The 22,635-nt window shown below is 43.0% G+C and overlaps 3 protein-coding genes across 3 annotated transcripts; 2 read left to right on the forward strand and 1 right to left on the reverse strand.

Moving 5' to 3' along the window:
• Positions 1-274: 274 nt before the first annotated feature.
• desi1b (desumoylating isopeptidase 1b) lies at positions 275-4,384 on the reverse strand. The gene is made up of 6 exons (XM_063221130.1): positions 4,016-4,384; positions 3,719-3,740; positions 3,520-3,589; positions 3,250-3,359; positions 1,724-1,846; positions 275-630 (listed from the first exon to the last, which is right to left on the reverse strand). Exons 1-6 carry the CDS (start codon positions 4,104-4,106, stop codon positions 546-548), a joined length of 501 nt encoding a protein of 166 aa, XP_063077200.1. The 5' UTR covers positions 4,107-4,384; the 3' UTR covers positions 275-545.
• Positions 4,385-6,859: 2,475 nt separating this feature from the next.
• xrcc6 (X-ray repair complementing defective repair in Chinese hamster cells 6) lies at positions 6,860-16,348 on the forward strand. The gene is made up of 13 exons (XM_063221131.1): positions 6,860-6,931; positions 7,317-7,422; positions 7,548-7,660; positions 7,855-7,996; positions 8,207-8,458; positions 9,233-9,419; positions 9,910-10,096; positions 10,440-10,608; positions 11,206-11,367; positions 11,867-11,996; positions 12,523-12,623; positions 13,730-13,846; positions 15,510-16,348. The coding sequence occupies exons 2-13, from the start codon at positions 7,347-7,349 to the stop codon at positions 15,710-15,712; spliced, it is 1,839 nt and encodes a 612-aa protein (XP_063077201.1). The 5' UTR covers positions 6,860-6,931; positions 7,317-7,346; the 3' UTR covers positions 15,713-16,348.
• Positions 16,349-16,489: 141 nt separating this feature from the next.
• On the forward strand, positions 16,490-22,327 carry LOC134467222 (uncharacterized). Its single transcript, XM_063221132.1, has 8 exons — positions 16,490-16,774; positions 17,869-17,946; positions 18,322-18,372; positions 18,544-18,594; positions 19,048-19,098; positions 19,747-19,797; positions 19,889-19,951; positions 20,155-22,327. Exons 1-8 carry the CDS (start codon positions 16,690-16,692, stop codon positions 20,976-20,978), a joined length of 1,254 nt encoding a protein of 417 aa, XP_063077202.1. The 5' UTR covers positions 16,490-16,689; the 3' UTR covers positions 20,979-22,327.
• Positions 22,328-22,635: the final 308 nt, after the last annotated feature.

Consider the following 22,635-nt stretch of genomic DNA (forward strand, 5'->3'; position numbering starts at 1 on the left):
GTGTGTGACACAGTAATGTGGTCTGAGTGGTTGATATGCATTTCAACCAATCAAATGGACTCAAACCGAGCAGTCGACCAATAAGAGTTGCTCTTTGGTCTTTTCACTGCGGCCACACCCGAAAAGATGCTTGAGTGGCCTCTTGTGTGTACGGTTCGTGAACAGAAACACAACTGCTTGGCACCACAACACAGCATGATTACAGTACTGTTTGGCATCAGCCCGCTGGTTCAAAATAAAAGTCAGGAAGTTATAAAGTACTTTACCCCATTCATTAACATGTATACATTTTTAATTCATGTAATAGCTTATGTGAAAACAAAAGTTCACCAAGGTGAAGGAAGGACAAGGTTTGGGATCAAGCTGCTGTTTTGTTAAGGTGAAGTTGGTGGGTTGGTCGGTTGGTTATAGGCCTACTCACTCCTCTGAGGGCCTGGTATAAAAGAGTCATCTTGAGCTGCAGCCATGGCGTGTGTGTGTGTTGGCCCAGGAGAGCAGGCCTGGATCCAGCAGAGTGCAGGCCCCTGTACCCAGGGAGCAGGCCTCTACCTCTGGCTGTTGAAAGAGCCACTTCCTGAAGGGGAGATGGCCACGGAGTTGAGGAGCGGCAGCAGGGCCTGACCAAAGGGTCTACCCGGGAAGAAAAATAATAACACAGTTCTTACAATGGACAGGTCAATCTTCTTGATGTGTGCAGCACAAACAGACTTCAGAAATGAATATGATTTGTGTAGTTTGGGCCCATCAGAAACAGTAAGATTCTTCTTTAAAAAAAATTTTTTGGGGGGGGGTCTTTTATGACTTTATTTTAAGGACAGGACAGATAGAGAGTGACAGGAAATGATTGGGGAGAGAGAGATGGGGAAGGATTGGGAAAAGACCCGGGCATCAAACCCTGGTCACCATCAGCGTAGTAGCCCAGTGCCCTACCGTTTGAGCCATGGCAAGGCCAGTAAGATTCTTCTTGCATTCTCTCTGATCATCACATTCTCATTCAAATGGTATGTGTGTCTTTGCTGTGTAACTACTTCCGCCATGCGTTTGTCTGTTTCCTGGAAGGCTAGCATGAAGTGGGTGGATGTGGGGGTGTGGGGCAATACTAGTCTAGTAAATCTGATGCAAATGCCTGACTGGGCCACAGATTAAAATCCTCCTTAATCTGCCGCATTACCGCCATGCATGCACAAATCTGCATTGGGCAATGGTGCCATAGGGAATAGTGAACGTATGCACTTGGACTTTCCCATGGGGATTTGCCGTCTAAAAGATGCTGTGCTCAATCCCTGAAAGTGTAGTAAACATTTCTTTTGATTTGGGTGCCCTTTGTAAAGTCAGGACAGGGAGAAAATAGTTTCTCAAACAAAGACATACCTTGGTCAAAATGTAGCACATTTTCTTAAGTGATGCTCTAAAAAATGGACTACACTAGATTCTTTCTTTCTCCTTTTTTTCTTTTAAATCATTGGGGGGACGGGGGTGGGAAATCAAATTCAAGTGGCTTATGGTGCCTTATCGGTTTCTGCCTTATCTGCTCCTTTCTTTCTTTCTTTCTTTCTTTCTTTCTTTTTAAACCAATCAGGGCAATGCCAACTAGTGCCTATACTCCTGATACTACTGATGCATCCAGGTCAGCTACATATAGTTGTCTTCTGGATACAATCTAACAAACCCTTTGGTATTTTTCTTGGTGAGCATTTGCACTAGGGCAGGGAGTTCTACTCACGTGGACAGAACTTCAGATGGCAGGTCTGTGATGTAGGACGGAATCTTGCTGCCCGTGAGAAACTGGGCCACTTCATTACTGAAGGTGTTGCAGTTGTGTTCAAACAACTTGTAGTTCTCTCCCCTGCAGCGACAGAGGAGACAAGACACAAACAGGGAAGGAGAGGAGAGTAAGAGAGGACAGGGGACGAGAGGAGAGGGGAAGAGAAGAGTGTGGAGAGGAGAGTGAGTGAGTTATTTCAGTGGCAAGATGTTGCCCATGTTAGTCTCATGTCTTGAGGCAACAAAGTAGTTCAGCTCTTTCCCGCTCTCTTTGTACACACGCTCCCCTTCTCCAAACACACACACACACCTTAACTCTATTATACAACTCAACACACACAAATTGAACTCCCTTTAAATGCATATTATAGACACAAATGCACACAGATTACAATAACACAAATTTGATGATTAGTTATTAACTTAATTCAGGTTATTAAGCCATTATGTTTATTTCTATTTTTGTATCTGTGAATAGTTTTAGATGGCACATAAAACTACCTATAAATGGGATCGCAATCCACACACTGGCTACGTATACATGACGTTAATTAATTAATTAATTAATTAATTAATTCTCCAATTAATAATTCTGAATTAAACAGTTCTGTCAATTTTACTTTGATCTTTCATATTATTCAGAATTGGGAAGCGTTTACGTGACGTTTTCAAAGTGGAATTAAGCTTTATTCAGAATTAAAGGGAGTTCATTCTGAATTAAATGTCCTCATGTTAACATGGCCACTACTTCAATAATGCACTGCCGACAGCCGCAAAAGGAGTGCTCACAATGAGCTCAAATGTTGTGAGCACTGTTGTGAGCATTTGTGCGCACTGTTGACTACCACTGTCCTTTCATTGCACAAGTGCCCCTTTTGTTTGTTTGTGTGTAGAATGAAAGAAAGAAAGAAAAGGAGTGATCACAAAAAGCAGTGTTACACAGAGACCTCTAGGGGGCTTGTTCTCCATCCCTGTCGTCAGGTGTAAAACTCTGACCACTGCAAAACACATTATGTCAAAGGCAACAATGACTTTTTTCCGCTTCCTATTCAAGTTGGCCAAAACAAGGCTGGTCAAAATGTGACAAGAGTCAACACTCATGAAATACAACAAGTCTGCCGTGGCCTAATGGTTGGGGAGTAGGACTTAAAATCAGAGGGTTGTAGGTTCAAATCCATCATTACCTCTCCCTACACATCCATCTATGGCTGAAGTGAACAAGGCTTGAACAAGGCACTTAACCCCACACTGCTCCAGGGATGGTAACCAATACCCTGTTAATAACTGTAAATCGCTTCGGATAAACGGGTCAGCTAACTTAAGTGTAATGACTTTACTTGATAAGTGACTGCACCATTTTTTGCCGCTTTATAGTGTACATGTGAAGCAACATGAACTATGCTTCAGTGTACTTGAATGCTTCCAACAAAATTCCTTCGTAGAAATTAAAGTATGTCGCCTCATCACTCACTTCCCCACACTCACCTGTACGTAGATTCCCCAAGACCCATCAGATAACTCATGAAGATGTCCTCGTTCACTTCGGTCTCTCCCAAATCCACTATTGAGTTGGGCTGACCAAGAATTGTACCTCCCTAAGCGAGATAAACAGGGAAAAACACATATATTTAAATCGAGTACTTCCCCATTCCTTGCTGCTACACCTCTAGCTTGAAAACATCACCTAAGCTTATAGTTTTAATATACTATAAATTAATAGATTGTGGTTTATTTTGAGAAATCAATGTTTCTTACTGGTGGACAGCTTGAGATACCCTCTCCTCCAAAGAAAAACTCTTCATTATGGATCACAATTGCGGTGTGCCTAAAAGGGAAATCACATTAGGAGACGAGTTTTTATTTTACTGGTCTGGTGGACTCTTGTGGATGATAATGCAAGTTAGATGCAAATGTGAAGAGCCAATAATGCGTTTAGTATGCTTAGCCTACTTACCATATTCCGTCCAGCTGTTTCCCTGTAAATATCAACAACATATAGATCAGCAAGGAAGGAGGTCACGGGGGCTTATCCTCTTTCACGTTAAGCTAAGGGAGAGCACACTTCAGCTTTAAAGCTACCTGACACTGTGTATTGAAGCATCTGCCTAGAATCTTGGTTTACCAAATTGTGTGACAGCTACATAGCCATAATGACCGACTGCCATCAAAAGAAATCATAGTTTATCAACTTGACTTGCAAAAACATACCAAACAAATATCTGTCCCAAAAGCCAGCTGATTCTCCACTTACCCAACAATGCTGGGCTGAGCTGACGTGCCATGCCTTTTGACAGATCGTAGACGTACAGTTTAACGTCAAAACGTGTGTTATCCTGGTCCATATTGCAGTGGGGAAATGTTTACAAACGACAGACAATGTTGCCAAGCCAGACAAATCCTTCAAGATTCACCTAGTAGCTAGCTAACGAGCAACTGCAGAAAATCAACTTTAGCTAGAAACTAGTAACACAAATTAAATTTAAGAAGAAAATACCAGCTGAGATCACGGTATGCGCCTTCTTCTAACATAAGAATCTTTAACTGACAAGACAGAAATGTTTTAACGGCACAGGAAAGTAATTTTATCTAGCCAGTGCTGTGTCACAGTGACTCAAATGCCGGGGTGCGAGTTTGCGAAACATAGGACGATATTGCGCCCAACCGCGTTTGGCGTCTCCGATTGGCTACAACGGCTCCCTTGTTCCTCCCCTCTGATGGCTTTCATTTGACGGCAACTCTCGCTCAAAGCAAGCTTGCAGAACATTCGTGTACAAATAATTTGGCCGATCTCTTGAAACAGACACTAAAAGTAGGGTAACAACAAACAAAAAGTAGGCTACCCAAACCATTTACCTACGATGCAGTAGGCCTACACAAATGCCGTGTCGTGTTTCATTTTAGCGTGGTTTGGCATATCTCTTGAAACAGATGTGCATAGACTACCCAATGATGCAGTGAGCTCCAGTATTTGATTTCATTTTTATTTACATAACCTAGTAAATGAAAGCGGCACTAAATGAAATGTAATGTAGCCTAATCCTAACTGCATAAACTTGTTCATACAAATGCCGTATCATGTAATTTTATTGGCTTGGCTGATCTCTTGAAACAGATGACACTAAAAGCATAAACAAAAGCAGGCCTAGCCAACGATGCAATACAAATGACGTTTCTTACCATTTCATTTTATTCACATTATCCAAACCTCGAGGTGATCTGGTAAGTTGTCCACCGAGTCCATGGCACATGTGGTAGCAAATGTCGGTAAATCCATCTGGTGGTCATATTAGGAACTGCATTCTGCACATCAATTCATCCCCACTTCTGTAGATCTAACATTAACACATGGGTACTTTGATAAGGTCTATAATGAAACGTGACCTGACAAAAAATAGGTGGTGTCATGATGACAGACAAGGCATATTGGATTGTAGAAAATGTATGAAATAGTATTTGGAACAAGGTATAAATCAGATTTCAAGGAGTGAAACTGCTACAATGGCAAATCAACACAATGATGAAAGACAATGCATATTGCATTGTAGAAAATGTATTAAATAGTATTTGGAACAGGTATACATCAGCAAGTGAAGAGAAAATTGGTGCTCAGGGAATTGTTCAGAAAAAATCTTGAAGGTGCTCTTTGGTGTTGGGGAAAAAACAATATCTTGTCAAAAAAGGGAGTCCAAGGCACTCTTCTTCTGGAAAAATATTAAAAAGCCTTTATTGAATCATGGCTAATAAGTTTAAAAACATGGGAGCAGAGACCCACAGCTTTTTAATATTTTTCCACAAGAAGAGTGCCTTGGACTCCCTTTTTTGACAAGGTACACATCAGATTTCAAATAGGCCTACTGAAACTGCTGCAGTGCCAAATAGACACCGGGAGGCAAGCAGGCAGAGAGCATAATGAGGACAGCACACTCAAATCACGCAGATCAAATCTAAGCATGCAAATGTAAAATCAAGCAGCACAGCAAAACAAACCATGATAAACAATGCAACATGATGCACAGCAACATGAGCCAGTGTGACAGCAAACCACACCAAAAATGAATAAGTATGCAAAACAACGAAAATGTAAAATCACAAAATGTGGTCAGTTTAAAAACATGCAAACCAAGGAAAATGTAAAATCACAAAATGTAGTTTGTTTAAATCCAATCCAATATGCATTGTCTTTCATCATTGTGTTGATGCCACTGTAGCAGCACCTTGATGAATTGATATGCAGAATGCAGTTCCTAATATGACCACCAGATGGATTTAATTACCGACATAATAAATAGGTAAATCCTACATTTGCTACCACACATGTGCCATGGACTCGGTGGACAATTTACCAGATCACCTCGAGGTTTGGATAATGTGAATAAAATTAAATTGTAAGAAACGTCATTTGTATTGCATCGTTGGCTAGGCCTGCTTTTGTTTATGCTTAGAGTGTCATCTGTTTCAAGAGATTCATAATAAAATGACATGATACGGCATTTGTAAACACAGGAGTTTATGTAGTTAGGATTAGGCTACATGACATTGCATTTAGCTGACGCTTTCATTTATTAGGTTATGTAAATAAAAATGAAATCAAATACTGGAGCTCACTGCATCATTGGGTAGGCTATTGTTTGACTTGGCACATCTGTTTCAAGAGATAAGCCAAACCACGCTAAAATGAAATACGACACGGCATTTGTGTAGGCCTACTGCATCGTAGGCTAAATGGTTTGGGTAGCCTACTTTTTGTTTGTTGTTACCCTACTTTTAGTGTCTGTTTCAAGAGATCGGCCAAATTATTTGTATACGGTTCTGCAAGCCTGCTTTGAGCGAGAGTTGAAATTCCTGCTGTCAAATGAAAGCCATCAGAGGGGAGGAACAAGGGAGCCGTTGTAGCCAATCGGAGACGCCAAACGCAGTTGGGCGCAATATCGTCCTATGTTTCGCAAACTCGCTCCCGGGGTGTTTTGACCGGTTGTGACAACATTATTCGGGTTTTCAAACAGGAAGTAAATACAAGCAAAGTGCCTGTAGGCGGCGACAAAGATTTGGATATGTAAACAACTAACCCCATAGTTCTACACGAAGAAGAAATCACCGCGCGCATTCAGTGCAGGAAGTTGAGCAAATTCTTTCTTTCACCTGATTTTTAAAAAATATATAATTAATGGTATGTATTATGCATTGTCTGATCTCTGAATTGCAAGTTTGGAAGGCCCGTGGCTAGTTTGATCACTCTTCCTCACTTGCTTTCACTGCCATTACTGACTGCCCCCATTCAAAACAGGTTAGCTGCATGGCTAAAACAATCGATGCATTTGCATTCAGTAGAAACATCAACATCTGTCACAGCTGTCGGGTGTTTTTCGTTCCTGTTGAAGAACAACAATACGCTTTACGTTCTAGCTAGGTCACTTGTAGTATAGCTCTGCTAATATTATGGGTGAATGGACCAGATTGGGAGAGAGTTGTCGAACGCATCATCAGTGCATGATACTTGCCACTTTCTCTCCGGTTATGCATAATCTAATTGTGTTCATGAATTATATTTTCAGCAAGCAACACGGCTCACCACATTATAAACAATGGCTGAATGGAATGCCTATTTTCGGGGGGATGAGGACGAGGATGTGGAGCAAGAGGAAGGAGAGGAGGGCGGAGGTAGGATTTTGGATGGACTTGCAGTGTTTTTCCTATAGAACTTACCTAAAGTATAGTATACTGTATGTTCCTGATGGGTCATCAATAAAGTGTAACACGTTTGCATGTGCCATTCAATTTCCCAGGCGAATATAAAAGCACTGGGCGCGACAGCCTTGTTTTCCTGGTGGACGCATCGAAAGAGATGTTTGTGAAAGGGGAGGATGGAGAGTCTTCCAACTTTGACATGACGATGCAGGTATGTCCTGCAATTTTTCCATTTAATTAATTGCTTCAGTTGCTTGATACACCCGGGTTCTCATGGTGTATTTTGTTGCATAACAAATGATGTGTGTTTCTCTCTCTGTCTCTCTCTCTCTCTCTCTCTCTCTCTCTCTCTCTCTCTCTCTCTCTCTCTCTGTATGCGTGTGTGTGTGTGTCTGTGTGTGTCAGTGCGTGCGCAGTGTGTACATGAGCAAGATCATCAGCAGTGACAGAGACCTGGTCGCGCTGGTCTTCTTCGGCACAGAGAAGAGCAAAAACCCAGGGGACTCTTTTAAGCATGTTTACATCTACCATGATCTCGATTCACCTGGTAAGACAGATGATTACATTATTTTGCTCTTAGCAAGCACTTTTAGCCAAAGCAACTTACAGTTGTTTAGGAACAGGGTATTGGTTACAGTCCCTGCCTTGAGCAATGTGAGCAATGTGAGCCTTCCACGATCGAGGGCACTTCAACCATGGATGATATGGGTTTCAAACCTGAAAACCAAACATGTGTGTTGTTGTCCTCTCCCCTTAGGGGCGCGGCGTGTGCATGATATCGACTGCCTGATGGGCGGGAAGGGTGCCCAGCTGGCGGCGGAGCAGATGGGCAGCGGCGCCACTTCCCTGGGGGACGCCCTGTGGTGCTGCGCCAACCTGTACAGCGACATCAAGCTGCGGCTCTCGCACAAGCGCCTCATGATCTTCACCTGTCGCGACACGCTGCACGGTGGAGACAGCAAGCTGGATACGAAGGCGCGCACCAAGGCCTCGGACCTCAAAGAGACAGGTGGGTGAGCGGATTCATTACAATACAATACAATGTCTATGTATATAGCACAGTATCACATGCAGGGCCCTAAATTAACTTTTTTTTCATCACTAGCCAAAATGGCTTGTAGATGTTAACCTTACTAGTCAAACACACACTCCCTAATGGGTCAAAGTGGCTAGTAAGTTGGTCTTTTCTACCAGCCAAACTGAAATTCCACCAGCACTTGGCCGGTTAGTTGGTGTTCATTTAGAGCCCCGATCACAAGTATGAAGTTGACTCGAAGTTACAGAAGAATACAGACACCTACACTTTGAGACTTGCTGTATGGCGCCAATTGTCCGGGGTTCACGTAAGCGTGCACACGGATGCACTAATAGTAATAATAGTCCTGATAAGTCTGGAAGCGAGTGTAACATGGTCTATTTTCATAACATAGACCTACTAACACAGTACATGTAAGTATGTGAAGTTCTGGGAGATGCTGGCACTGGGGGGCATATCAATATCTCAGTTTCTCCAACTAGTTTGAAGCTGGTAAACTACATGGTACATTAAAGGAGCAAGAGAAAAGTACAACTCAATTATTTAACTCAATGGGAGGTTGGATATGGGTAGATTTCCAGAAATGTTGGATTGTTCTTACAATGTACAAGGTCCACAGATATGCATTACGTGCAAACCCTCCAAAAACAACCAACTGTTATAGTGCCGTATATCCCTGAACGTAACGTGCAAAGGAGTGAAAGTCTTTTTTTATGTTGCGTAAACATTTCTCTTCATCTTTCATAGGTGTGATCATCGACCTGATGCACTTGAAGAAGCCGGGCGGCTTTGATGTGGGCCAGTTCTTTTGCGACATCGTGAGTCCTCCTGAGGACGAGAGCGAGCTGGGGGTTCAAATGGAGCCTTGTGGGAAGCTGGAGGACCTCCAGAAGAGAGTCAGAGCCAAGGAGATGAAGAAGAGGGCCCAGAGCAGGCAAGCTGAATGGGTCCTTAGGCCCTCTGCACACCTGTTCCAGCAAAGTGCAAAGCACTGCTCTGCCAACGTTTGATTCCACTGTTTTCTAGACAGCCCCACACACACCGGCGCCAATGTCTGAATTACACATTACAATGTTGTATTACCCTTGTCTTGATAGTACCTGACGATATGGACCAGGTTTTGTATAGCCCTCTCCGAGATTCTGGCCATTCCAATGGGGGCATGATTTATTTTATTTTATTTATTTGACTATTTACCTGTATATACTGCATAGTATACCTTCCCAAAAGTTGTGTAAGTTCTACAGACCACCTTACAATAACAGCAATAACTTCTGGGATGATGGTTCGAGTATGTAAAAAAGGAGCAAACCAGTTTATCAAAAGTCCTGTGTTGGGGGGAATCTTTAGCATGCATCTTATTTTCCACATTTCCCATTTTTCCCCCGATGCTCACAATCTGTTGTTCTTCACTCTCCCCTCAGGCTTATGCTGTCCTTGGGAGAGGGAATGAAGGTGGCCGTGGGTGTGTATGTGACAGCGCGAACTGCCATGAAGCCCCCATCCGTACTGCTGTACAGGGACACGAACGAGCCGGTCCGCACCAAGACCCGCCACTTCCACACACAGACCGGCAGCCTTCTGTTGCCCAGCGACACTAGAAGAGCACAGGTATCTTTCATCATTGATGGTCTATAAAAACAGCGCTTTTGTTTTCCATATTCTTACTCATGGAAAACAGCACAATTTACACTTGAGACACGCAAACGGTGTCTTCGTATTGAGTAAGCTTATACAATATCCACTCAAGTATTGTGTACCAAGTTTGACCGGTTGTGACTTTTTAAAGTTTGTTTCTGATGGTGCAATACCCATGTTTAGCTTGTTTATACATACATATTCAATTTTTGTTCTACCATGTTCACTTTAGTAGTGCTGGTCTTTGCTTGCCTAGTTGTTTCCTCTGACTGGGAAACTGACCAACACGTTAATGGCTTGACTGCCCCTGCCTCAGACCTATGGACAGAAGCAGATTGTGATGGAGAAAGACGAGACGGACGAGATTAAGAAGTTTGACGACCCGGGCCTGGTCCTGATGGGCTTCAAGCCCATGAGCCGCCTGAAGCTTCACCACCATATCAAGCCCTCGGTCTTCATTTATCCAGAGGAAGAGCAGGTCTCAGGTCAGTCACCACCACAACATCAAGCCCACATCAGTCATGATATGACATCAAGCCCTCCATTATGGGCAGTCATGGGTAAGCAATTAGGGCAACGGACTTAGCACCGACTCGGTCAGCATACTTTTAGAAGTTTTTATTTTTATTTTGTTGCACACTGACTGACATCACATGGACATCATATGTTGGTATACCCCCCAAGACCTGCTTTTTTTCTCTGTTCTTTCAAAGCCATACATCCAAATTCTCCCAGTAGTTTGAAATTATTTTTGTTAGGTAATTAAAACAAAATCGTCTCTATGTCTGTCAAGATTCTCATTCTTTCAGGCCATGTTAGTCAAAGAGTTCAGTATTTGTATCTGGACTCTTCTACTACACACATTTTGTTACCCTGTGCAGCACACTTTGTTACATCCTGTATAGGCGTTTGATGACCATAAAGATGAAAGTAATCTAATCTGCAAGGGATAATGATTTGATCTGTTTCTTGTCTTCATTCTCTCTCTCTCTCTCTCTCTCTCTCTCTCTCTCTCTCTCTCTCTCTCTCTCTCTCTCTCTCTCTCTCTCTCTCTCTCTCTCTCTCTCTCTCTCTCTCTGCAGGTAGCTCCTGTGTGTTTTTGGCCCTGCTGCGGCGCTGTAGTGAGAGAAACCTGTTTGCGGTGTGCAGGTACATCCCCCGCCGCAACACGCCGCCTCGCTTTGTGGCTCTGCTGCCCCAGAGAGAGGAGACGGACCAGGGCCGTGCCCAGGTCACACCCCCAGGCAAGTCACAGCTCCAAGTCAAGTGAGGTTTATTGACATGACGAACAGATTTGCTTTCATTTTTTTGAACATTTTTTTGTACTTTTTGTTGTTGCCTGGATTGGAAGGGGTTAACCCAGGTATTGCAATGGCTCTGTCTGTCGGTTAATCTGTCTGTCTGCCCCATCACCTGCCCGCCTGCAGTGTTTTGGATTGCCTGTGGGTGGTGCCAAAAACATACATTTGTCTAGTATTGGCCATCTCTTATCAGCCTGGCCACACCCTCTTACTGATGTAACACCCTCGGAGTTGCTCGTCTTGCAGAGCTTTGGAAGTTGATGGCAATCAGGCTAATCTCTAATTGACCGCATCAGCATCACATGTATCTAGTGTTGGCCATCTCTAATTGCTTTTATTTGTTAGCTGTTTTCAGACTGACCGGTATGGTAGGTGATTTTTAACCTATAATATGTAGTCAGCCTTGGCTTACTTGCCCACTGTCCCCTTCGCCTTTGTCCAGGTTTCCATGGCATCTTCTTGCCTTACGCTGACGACATCCGCACTCTGGATGTTCATCAGGGTCCCTCTGCCACTGACGAACAGATCGACAAAATGAAGGAGATCGTACATAAGCTTCGCTTCAAGTACAGGTACACCATGTTATGTAGATCGGTATATTCACTTTGTCAGGACCTAATTAGTATGGCAACGTGAGAGGATCACAGCATACTGACTCTCCCAAACTTTTCCAACTTGGGGCCCACTTGAAATTTTCACAAATATCCAGGGCCCACCTTTGACCAATAAACAATCAAGCTTACATAAATTGTCAAACATAATCAATAAAACTGTAACAAATTAACAACAACACGTACAAAAATATGATTTTGATTTTTACAAAATCTTTTCAAGGCCCACTTGGAATACCTTCGGGGCCCACCAGGGCCCCGGCCCACAGTTTAAGAATCACTGCATTAGACGATGCCTGCCCCCAGAGTACTTTGTAAGCCTCACCAACTGACAATGTCCGCTTTGTGTCCACAGCACTTATTTTTTACAGTTAATTTGTGAACTTCTCCAATATTGCTTCCCTATTTCCGATTGAGTTTGGTTGAGATGACATCTATAGATATGCCAATGACAAATAATAATAGCTTTTTGAATTTTCATGTGAAGGTCTGATGCCTTTGAAAACCCATCACTGCAGACCCACTTCAGGAATTTGGAAGCTCTGGCCCTGGATCTCATGCAACCAGAAGATATTGAAGACTTCACCAGTAAGACTTTGTCTTTTTGTTTAAATCAAACAAAAATGGCATGTAGTAGAACATACCTTGGGGGGATATTCGGAGAACCTGACTCAGAGGTAAATCAGGTTAAAGGGGTATGCCACTACTTTGGGGCTTAATACAGTTAAAATAGTTGGCTGGGGTTTATAAAGGTGGTAAAGTGTCTTATTTTTCATGTTAAGCGTTGTCTTGCTTTAAGACAAGTTAAAAGAGGGAGCATGTCGCTAAGCTAGTGAAAGTCAATGGATCCGTGTAGCATGTAGCATGCTACACGGATCCATTGACTTTCACTAGCTTAGCGACATGCTCCCTCTTTTAACTTGTCTTCAAGCAAGACAACGGCTTACATGAAAAATAAGACACTTTACCACCTTAACAAACCCTGGCTAATGATTTTAACTGTTTTAAGCCCCAAAATAGTGGCATAACCCTTTAAGTTGACGTTGAGCTAGTGGTAAATCATCTAATAGAAGAGCCTGTAGTTCTCATTCACTTGACTAAATGACACCTGTACTTTCTAGCAGCAGGTTTACCTCTTCCTTTAGGTTAACTTAGCCAGGTGTATCATGTATTGCGCATTTTATGTGGTATGGAAATTATGGTAAATACTAAACACGACATGAAAAACACGCATGAATGCCCCATCGTGGTATTTTCCACTGGGCAAGTGGTAGAATATTTTGATACACAAGTTGCGTAGATGAGATGACCTTTGACCTTTTCACCATGGCGGAGAGAAATTGTAATTTATTCTCAAAAACTGACACTATTTTTGTTGGCAGCGTAAGTATTTTGAAAGGCAGGGTAAGCGCTAATGCTAAAAAGCACATGTCCACCACAAAATGGTTAGAAGTGTATAGCAGTTTGAAAAACATGCACACTAACAACATTGTCAGGATAAACTTCGGCCTTGTTGTGTTTTACATCCCTACGGCAATAAAAAAGACACGACACCCTTGTAATTTCCACTTTAAAGTGGTAAGCATCATCTTTCCCAGGGCACATGAATGAACCATTAACCATGTTGTTGGAATAGCCTCCTATATTATCTGTGTTTTGTTTGTTTGTCATTGTTCATCCATCACTCCTTCCAGTGCCCAAGGTGGACATGATGGATGCGCGTCTTGGTCCACTGACCCAGGAGTTCAAGGATCTAGTTTACCCTCCCGGCTACAACCCAGAAGGGAAACCTGCAGCCAAGCGCAAACCTGGTGAGACTTGTAATAGGCTGTCTGTCTGCAATCCTGAAGAGACTTAGCTATCGATATATTCATGAAGGTAAACAATGTTTTTAGCCTTACACTGAACCGAAAGCCGGTAGATGAAACACTTCAACTGGTCATATTGAAGCAACCTTAAGTCGTACATTCCTCTATAGGAGGACCCTTCGATTTGTAAGGCAACAGAAGATGAAGAAAACTGCTTAATTAACCCATAAGGCCTAAGGCACCTGCATAAAAAAACACCTGCTGAATTCCTAAGCCCTTTTTGGGAAAAGGTGCCCTTAACCTATAACAGGGGTGGGGAACCTTTTTCATTTGAAGGGCCACTTCAAATTCATCCGAGGGCCGTAAAAGTCCTCAGAGGGCCGTAATATGAACACGAACCAGGATTTCCCCCTTGCACTTTAGACCTATATTGAAGGCAGCCATCTGAAAAACAGACCCCACCTTCTCTAGGGCCCCTGAATATAACTTAATTGTATTGGAAGTGTATTTTCTAACTTTCCTTTACAAAATATTTCATGCAAAGCTGCATAGCATTAAAACTATGTCGGGGGCCGAATAAAACGGCCTCAAGGGCCACAAACGCCCCTCGAGACATAGGTTCCCCACCCCTGGCCTATAAAAACCTAAATAGCTCAGCCTCAGAAGCACATAAATCATGAAATACGCTGCATTTAAAAGAAAATACCCTATGCAGACCCTCAATGCAGTGTCTATGTTGCAGCATATATGCAGCATTAGGCTAAAATGGTCTATCTGCAGAGGTGTCAAAAGTGAAAGTAGAAGCAAAAAAATAAGATGTGCAACAGTTAATCATGTACTGGTGTTTTACTTACAGTATACCATGCATTTGCTTTCTACTTCTACGTTTGCAAAGACGGATGTTGTCAAACGTAGAAGTTGTCAGCCAGAGAGGTGTGTCTTATCAACAGGCTAGGCAGGCAGCCACTTGGGGCCCCCCAACCCACTAGATGGTGAACAACAGCTCACACTTTAAACTACAGTAATGCGAATTTGTTTCAATTGATCATTCCCTTTCATTTTTTTTCATGGGGCCCCAACTGACTCCAGAATTTCCTGTATTAGTAGAAGTCTAAAGTAGAGCTGGCTGAGGAGAATGTGCATGCTCACATCTTTGTAGCTGACTAGGGAACTTCTACTTATTTTATTAAAAAATCAGACCAAAAGGAACATCATTCATTCATATCCTACCGGTATGTAGTATTATTATGATAAATTTTTTTTACTCATTTGCCAGTTAGCAATAAACACTGCTGTTCTCCATATCAGCCTGATCCCTCGGAATTCCGTGGAATGGACACGGATCTTTGGGACACAAAATCTGTCAGTTTCACGGATTTTGACAAAATTCTGTGCCCCTGGACACAAAATAGTTTTCCGTGATTGACTCACGGAAGTGCTTTCTATGTTCCAGTCTTGCAGCTGATGTCCTTGCGGCAACAGTACTTCACTGACCGTTAGATTTATGTCCAGGTCTAGGTGACCTGACATACGACAGGTATGCCCTCGGCGCCCACCTTTGCCACTTGGTGAAATGGTGTGAAAACAAAAACGCAGCTGCGGTATGAGGCTTCGCTGATATCCTTAACAGATTGTGAGTAATCTCCTTTATGTCTTGTCTTTGTAGCTGACTCGGGTGGTGGTGGGGTGGATAAGAAGCCCAAAGTGGAGGTTTCTGAGGAGGACCTTCGTGCCCACGTGACGAACGGCACCCTGGGAAAGCTCACCGTGCCAGTCCTAAAGGACGCCTGCAAACTGTTTGGAGTCCGCACCACGGGAACCAAGAAACAGGAGCTCATCGACGCCATCACTGCGGCTGTCACCAAGTAGAGGGCAGTTAAAGACATCTGGAAATGTATTAGGTACTTATTGGCACATAACTGGGCAAATTACTGTAGGGTAACATTTCAAGTTTTCATGTAGGTTTATTTGTTTGGGAGATGGTTAAAATAAGCCTATTGACAGAAGGCAAGAAAATAATGAAAAAACTCAGTAATTCAAATGTCATTGGAAAGATTATTGTTCATGTTGGTTCTACCGTGGCCTAATAGTAGGGCACTGGGCCACTACACCGGCGGCCCGGGTTTGATTCTGGCCCGGGTCATTTGCCATCCTTCCCGGACCCTCTCCCCACTCATTTCCTGTCCATCCTGTCCATCAGTTGTAATGTCTCAAAAATAGTAAAAAAAAGACAAAAAAACGAAAGATGATTTGTATTAAAACGTCAAAACATGCTCAATCAACTCCCTCCCTACAGCTGTTGCCAAATAGAGGCATGAGGAAAGTGTTAGGCACTTACTGTTAGGTGACATTTTCAGGTTTCATGTTGGTTTGTTTGTTTGGAAGATGGTTAAAATGTTCCAAAAAAAAGAAGAAAGAATGAAAAGAGAAAACGTTGTGTCGCAGATGTCATTGCTAAGCTGTTGTGGTTATTATAATAAAATGACAAAACATGCTCTTAATTCATTCTAGTTCAACTGTTTTATTTACTTAACACTGTCACATTGTCACCCTTCTCGTATTTCCCGCCCTTCTCGTTTGCTTGGATGGTTACGCAATCAGCCTCCCCCCAGTGTAATTCATTTGGCGTAGCCAGGCCTAGGTTCTGCATATCACATAACAACTTTAATCAGTGGCCAAAGTAAACGAGTAGTGAACATCTGTATATTCTGGGTTTTGTAACAACTAAGATCCAGGGTTTTGTAATGCTTTCACTTGATCGCCTTATAAGAATTGCTCCGGCAGCAAGCTGTCGCACATGATTGGGGCGGCGCTTTGTTTGGGGAAAGCAGCGCGTCGAGCAAAACATGGAATGTGACTGCAAACCAGACAGCCCTTGTTCTTCAACTTCAAGATGTGGAGAAGATTCTTATTTTGAGTCAACAGCCAAAGGTGAGCCCGATCAGAGAGCAATGTACTATATTCTGGTTTGAAAATTACGTTTTTCCACAATGGGATTTCGTCTCCTAAGTAAAATGTGTGACCCAAGAAGCGCCGCCGAAGCGCGCAAGTGTGAATTCGATAGAGTCCAGTAAGGATGTGATGTGAGCTATGTTGTTATCTGCATACACATTTTGATTCATCCACAGTTTATTCAATTGGCTGAAATTGGCCTAAGAAATGGGCAGCTCAGACAAACGCAGACGCGCGTCTAGACACGAAATGTGGGCATGCTGCCCAGCTGAGCGCACAACTTCACTCATGCTCATTGTATAATAGAACATTTTTTTCTTTCGACAATCCCTTTTAAATAGGTCACCTGTGCCACCATAATCAGCCATCTAAACCTACACGAACCTGTAGGCCCTGCTGTGTTTTAGATTAGTCCCTGGACTGGTGGCAACAGTCTTCACTAATATTTTTTTAAGTCTGGTTTTGTTCTTTTCAGTCCGTTGAAATAATGTTGGAGTTATAGATCTAGTCGACTGTTCCCATAGCGAGTTTAAGGTTTTTTCTGTATCTGTAGTAACTAGGCTATACTGTCTGACAGGACACACCTATGTTTTGGAATTCCACCTGCGGGGTGTGTGGTTGCTGTCACCACCTCCTCTGACGCATTAAGACAGGCATGTGGCCAGTTTGACATCTGATTGGTAAGGCAGTCTTTTAACTGTCAAGGACAGCTGCTGCCCTCAAACAAATATAATAATCCATCGTAGTTTATACCTACAGCCACTGTGTGGTGCACCTGCATATTGTCTTTGGACTCCAATACCATATCCATACCAATAGTCTATAGACTGCCCATAGCTATCACGGACGTGCGTAATATTTCCATATTCCATTAGACAGGGAGCGGCTAGTTTATACATTTAAATGTTTTTTTTTTTTCATAACAATTACAAGAACTGGGCAACCAAGATACCCTCTCAAGTTTTGAATCATCCTCTCACTTCACACACACTCCGGCAGAGGTCGCTGTAGAAGAGGCCCACTGATAGTCTTGCATAATGGGGCACACAGTGAAATGTGTTCTTTTTTCACAGGTCTGTGGCTAGATGCCAACACCTTGTTGACGGGATTAATTTCAGTTGTGGGTTTTCTGATTTTCAGATTCTCACAAGGTAAGTATGATTATACTCAATGTATGGCACCTGGCAACCCAAATGAGATGTTACCAGAATGGCAATAACCAAGTTAAAAACAAATAATTTAGACCTACTAAAGCTGTATGTTGTCATGGTATTGTAGAACTAGACTAAATACATTTGTCTACAGCATGTAAATTGCATTATGAAGCTACTCAGCAGACAGTTTGACTATCTTTGAATCATGTGATAATTTTGAAGTGTGTTACTGGGAATTAAAGCAGATTTGCCTAGCAAAGGCCTACTCTATGATTGGTGAAATACAAGCAAATGTGACACTGCTTTGATGGGTTTTTAACAACTATTCTCAAAGAAATCAAAATAATTTCATATATATATTTGCATCTTCAGGTCTTCCAGCTTTACTTCGTTGGCCAATTCGTATCCTATGCTCTTTGACTGGTGAGTTTATACAGTGTGTATGATTAGAACATTTGACTGAAGGGTATATGGGGAAAAACATTTGTATGAGGACTTGTTATGCACTGATACCCTATATAGGAGAACACCCCATCATAAAAGCACTCTGGCAAAACTAAAACTTCTCAAACTGATGACTTCGTGTTTCTATAGGTATATCATCTTTGTGGAGCTGGGTAACAAATCTAACTAAAACTGTCCGTGGTAAGTACCAACTTTTAAAAATAATTGTTAAAACTATATATGGATGCACGTAGGAATGCATAATTTATTTATTTCAACATCCATACTGTATAATCTATTGCAATGCATGTATCTGCTCATTTGTTCTGTGCATTCATTTATCTCTGTTCATTCTTTCCCCAATTGGCTTCTTTTTCCAAGTTGAGGTGTTTTGCCAGCACCACATATGTAAAGTTGTGGCAATAGCTGGGATGGGATGGGCATGTACGTATGTACCCACTACCCAATCAGGTCAATTGGTTCAGTTATAAGTACTTTCTTTTCAGAAGGCCCTCTTTGTTATTGGACTGTTCAAGTAGCAATGAGTAACCAATATGCTTTGAGCTAGGCCCATCCCTTTGTTTGATGGCCCCACAATTCTGGGTCTATGTACTGTATGTAACATAAGATATTTCTCCACATTTTCCCATGTAGGGCTCCAGACACTGTTCCACTGGCTTGCTCGTTTTGGCCGTTTCCTCTATGGTGAATATGGAACTATTTGAGTAGAATTTCTGTACCTCATATCTGTCCATTGTGAATCATATTCATACATTCATAGCACATGTCTGAGAAAGATTAAAGAGTTGGGGAAATGTTAAGTTGAGTGACACTCATCAGTGCATGACAAGTTTAAAGAATTACATCAAAAGCCAAACATAAAGCTCATATACTGGTCATCAATATTTATCCTTTCCAATTGAACACAATATATTTGCATGTGTCGACTTTTAATCCAAGATATCACATTTTATCAGACCATTTATCACTTGATTCTAAATGCCCCAATACTAGATCACTCGTTTTACCATTTTACAGACCATTCTGTTTGCGGGTCATTGACTTTTTTATTCTAGCAGACATCAAGGTAGTGCAACCACATCTAATTCCACTATTGTATATGAACTAAATTATTATTTTTAGTGGATTATTTATTGATTGTACATTAATTGACAATTATTATTGTTTATATAATTATTATTAGTTTGTATTATTATTTTAATATGTAGTCTTCATTTAATTAATACAAGAGTGGTATTCACTGTTGTTGTACCACCTGATGTCCGCCACTAAAAAAAACCCCTCTATCACCCTCACATCATCAGATCATCTCATTGTTTTCTCATCACGCAGCTCTGCTATCAAAGCTCACCTGGGTACCTGCTCTCATCAGAGCCATCGCAGGTGACCCTCCATCTCCATGCCATCTACATGTTAGAAAGTCAATATGCAGCTGGACACATTTATAATATATTATGTGTATTTGTACTCTTAGGAGTGTTGGTGTCGATTAAGAATGGGCTGGAATTCATAGTGAACATAAAGCAACGTGTAAAAGGTAAGTTCATTCAAATGTATTTATGTGGATTGCTGTGTTCTGCTGTTGTTCACATGTACTGTAGACTTTTCAGTTGTTCTCCATAAACTTTTTAACTTTGTAGCATTCAGCATATCCTGTTTATGTGGCGAAAGAAGTGGTCAGAATGTAGCTTTGTATTTTGTGTTTTGGTACTCAGAATAAAATGTTCTCTGTCCACTCAGGACCGTCCAAAAACAAACAGGCCGAAGCACTCACCACCTCCAGCATCCCGGTTCTTGGGCCTACACTTGGTGACCAGGGCTTGCGAGTCATCGTGGTCGGACCGCAGCGAAAAGCCCGTCTCTCGCTGGTCAGCATTCTGCTCACCCCGCCGTCCTCCTCTCCAAAGAAACAAAGTGATGCTGCACAGGAGTGCCAGAGCTGGAGAACCATGGCCGCCGGCAGCGGACGAGAGGTGACCATCGTGGACACCCCGGACCTGCTGGGCAAAAGAGGCGGCATGAGCCCAGCACAGAGGGCCCGAGAGGCCCTACGCAGCCTTCAGCTGGTCAGCCCTGGCCCCCACGCCTTCCTGCTAGCCCTCCCGTGCCCCAGCGCCAACGGCTCCAAGGCGGGGGAAGGAAGAGACTTCAGGGAGGCGGCTGACGCCCTGCGCGCCCTGGCGGAACTGGTGGGCGAGGACGCCCTGGCGCACGTGCTGGTCGTGCTCCTCGCTCAGCCCGAAGGTTGGGCACGGTCGCGGACACAGACACAGACACTCACACTCTCTCAATTATTGGAAGAGAACGCTGGTGGTGGTGGAGGGCTAAGGGAGGTGCTGTCCATGTGCGGCCAAAGGGCAGAGCTGGTGGCTGGGACGCAGGGGAGCGATGGTGGGGCTGGTGCTGGTGCTGCCTCCAGGATCATGGAGAGGGTGGTGGAGATGAGGGCGCTGCAGGGGCATTATGTGCACGAGCTCCAGCGCAGGGAGGAGCGCATCAGGCAAGAGCTCCTGGCCGACATGGCTCACGTACTGACAAAGAAGTTGGAGGGGAAGTGGGGTTAAAACCTTCGTGCATGACACTTTTGATTCAATGCATTTGAAGCAGGGCAGGTGTCTTCCCATGGCACAGGCATAGATATACACTTACAGCGTAATTGTGATGTTTTTGCAAAAAAGACTTATTACAAGATTGTTTTCACCAAAATGGTAATGACCAAGTCGGAGCCTCATAATGCACACCGCTCCGCCAGTGGAACGCTGTAATAGTCTTTGGAAATACTTAATGACGTAGTAGGGTGCTACTATAAAAGTTGTTACATGGTCTTTAGTAATGCATAATGTATTACTGCCCTTCTTGGTACCGACTTGGTTATTGCCATTCTTCAGCGAAGTCATCACAGGAGGGAGCCATGTATTACGAGTTGAATCTGTCACTTAAGACCTTCAGTAATGTCATAGCACTGTTGTTATAATGTAGTTGTGAGTGAGTGGGCCCCATCTGCACAAAGAGGCTACAGGCAAGCAATTATGCGGAGGCCACATGAAACGCTGTCAAAATGTGACTGTTAGTTTAGATGCAGCACCCCCAATGGACCAGAGAAATCGGTATCTGAGTAAGCCTTGAAGCTACCCAGGGATCACACACACACACACACACACACACACACACACACACACACACACACACACACACACACACACACACACACACACGTGTACGTAAGCAGTGTTTTGCTGCGTTCTCGTTGACATTACATTGAATGAGGTCATGTGCTGCTGCACTGAATTGTGGCCTTGCTTGCATTGCATTGGTTGAGAAGTGTTGAACTTTTGGCTTTTGGCACGTGTGCATCAGTCAATGAAATAGTTGTTGCAAATGACCCACCGCCCTCCATGGATACACCAATTAGGTTTGTAAGGGGGTGCTGTGGCGCATCGTGTTGAGCACCCATACCATGTGCGGAGGGGTCCCCGAGTACGGGTCTGACCTGGGTCGTTTCCCAGCCCTGTCCCATCTCTCTCCCCGCAGCTGTCCTGGCACATCTTCTCTGTAGTGTCATGGTGGAGGCACGTAAATGCCCCAAAAAGTCGCTCTGAAAAGTAAAGAAAAGGAGAAAAAAAGCAAGTTCGGAGGACTGGAGTACCTCTGTAGTTCCACTTCCAGCCTGTGGTGTGAACAAAAACGAAAACTACTAAAGAAAACATCTGAAAACTTGTCAAACACTGACTTGGAACAGATCATCATCTCTGGTGATATGTAGGCCTACCTCGGGTTCATTTGTCACTACAAGCACTTCCTTTGTGTGATATCTTTTACATACGATTTTACATTAATACTACTGGTGTGTGTGTGTGTGTGTGTGTGTGTGTGTGTGCGTGCGTGCGTGCGTGCGTGCGTGCGTGCGTGCGTGCGTGCGTGCGTGCGTGCGTGCGTGCGTGAGTGAGTGAGTGAGTGAGTGAGTGCGTGTGTGTGTGTGTGTGTGTGTCTGATTTATGTTTTTGAACTTTTGTGTAATTTTTTCCCAGAATTATTCAAAATGGTGTTGGAATAAAAGTTGCGATGAAAACAAAATTATCTCTGATTTCATCTGATACTAGGAAAGTTGCAGTTCCAGTTTAGAGGGTGTAAGCATCAAGATTTGTGTCCATGCATGACTGTTCTTTGAATGTAGAGCAAAGACAAAGTCTGGAAGTTTTTTGTTTGTTATATAAAATGTGT

This window comes from Engraulis encrasicolus, chromosome 17, assembly GCF_034702125.1.
Source record: "Engraulis encrasicolus isolate BLACKSEA-1 chromosome 17, IST_EnEncr_1.0, whole genome shotgun sequence".
Classification (NCBI taxonomy): domain Eukaryota; kingdom Metazoa; phylum Chordata; class Actinopteri; order Clupeiformes; family Engraulidae; genus Engraulis; species Engraulis encrasicolus.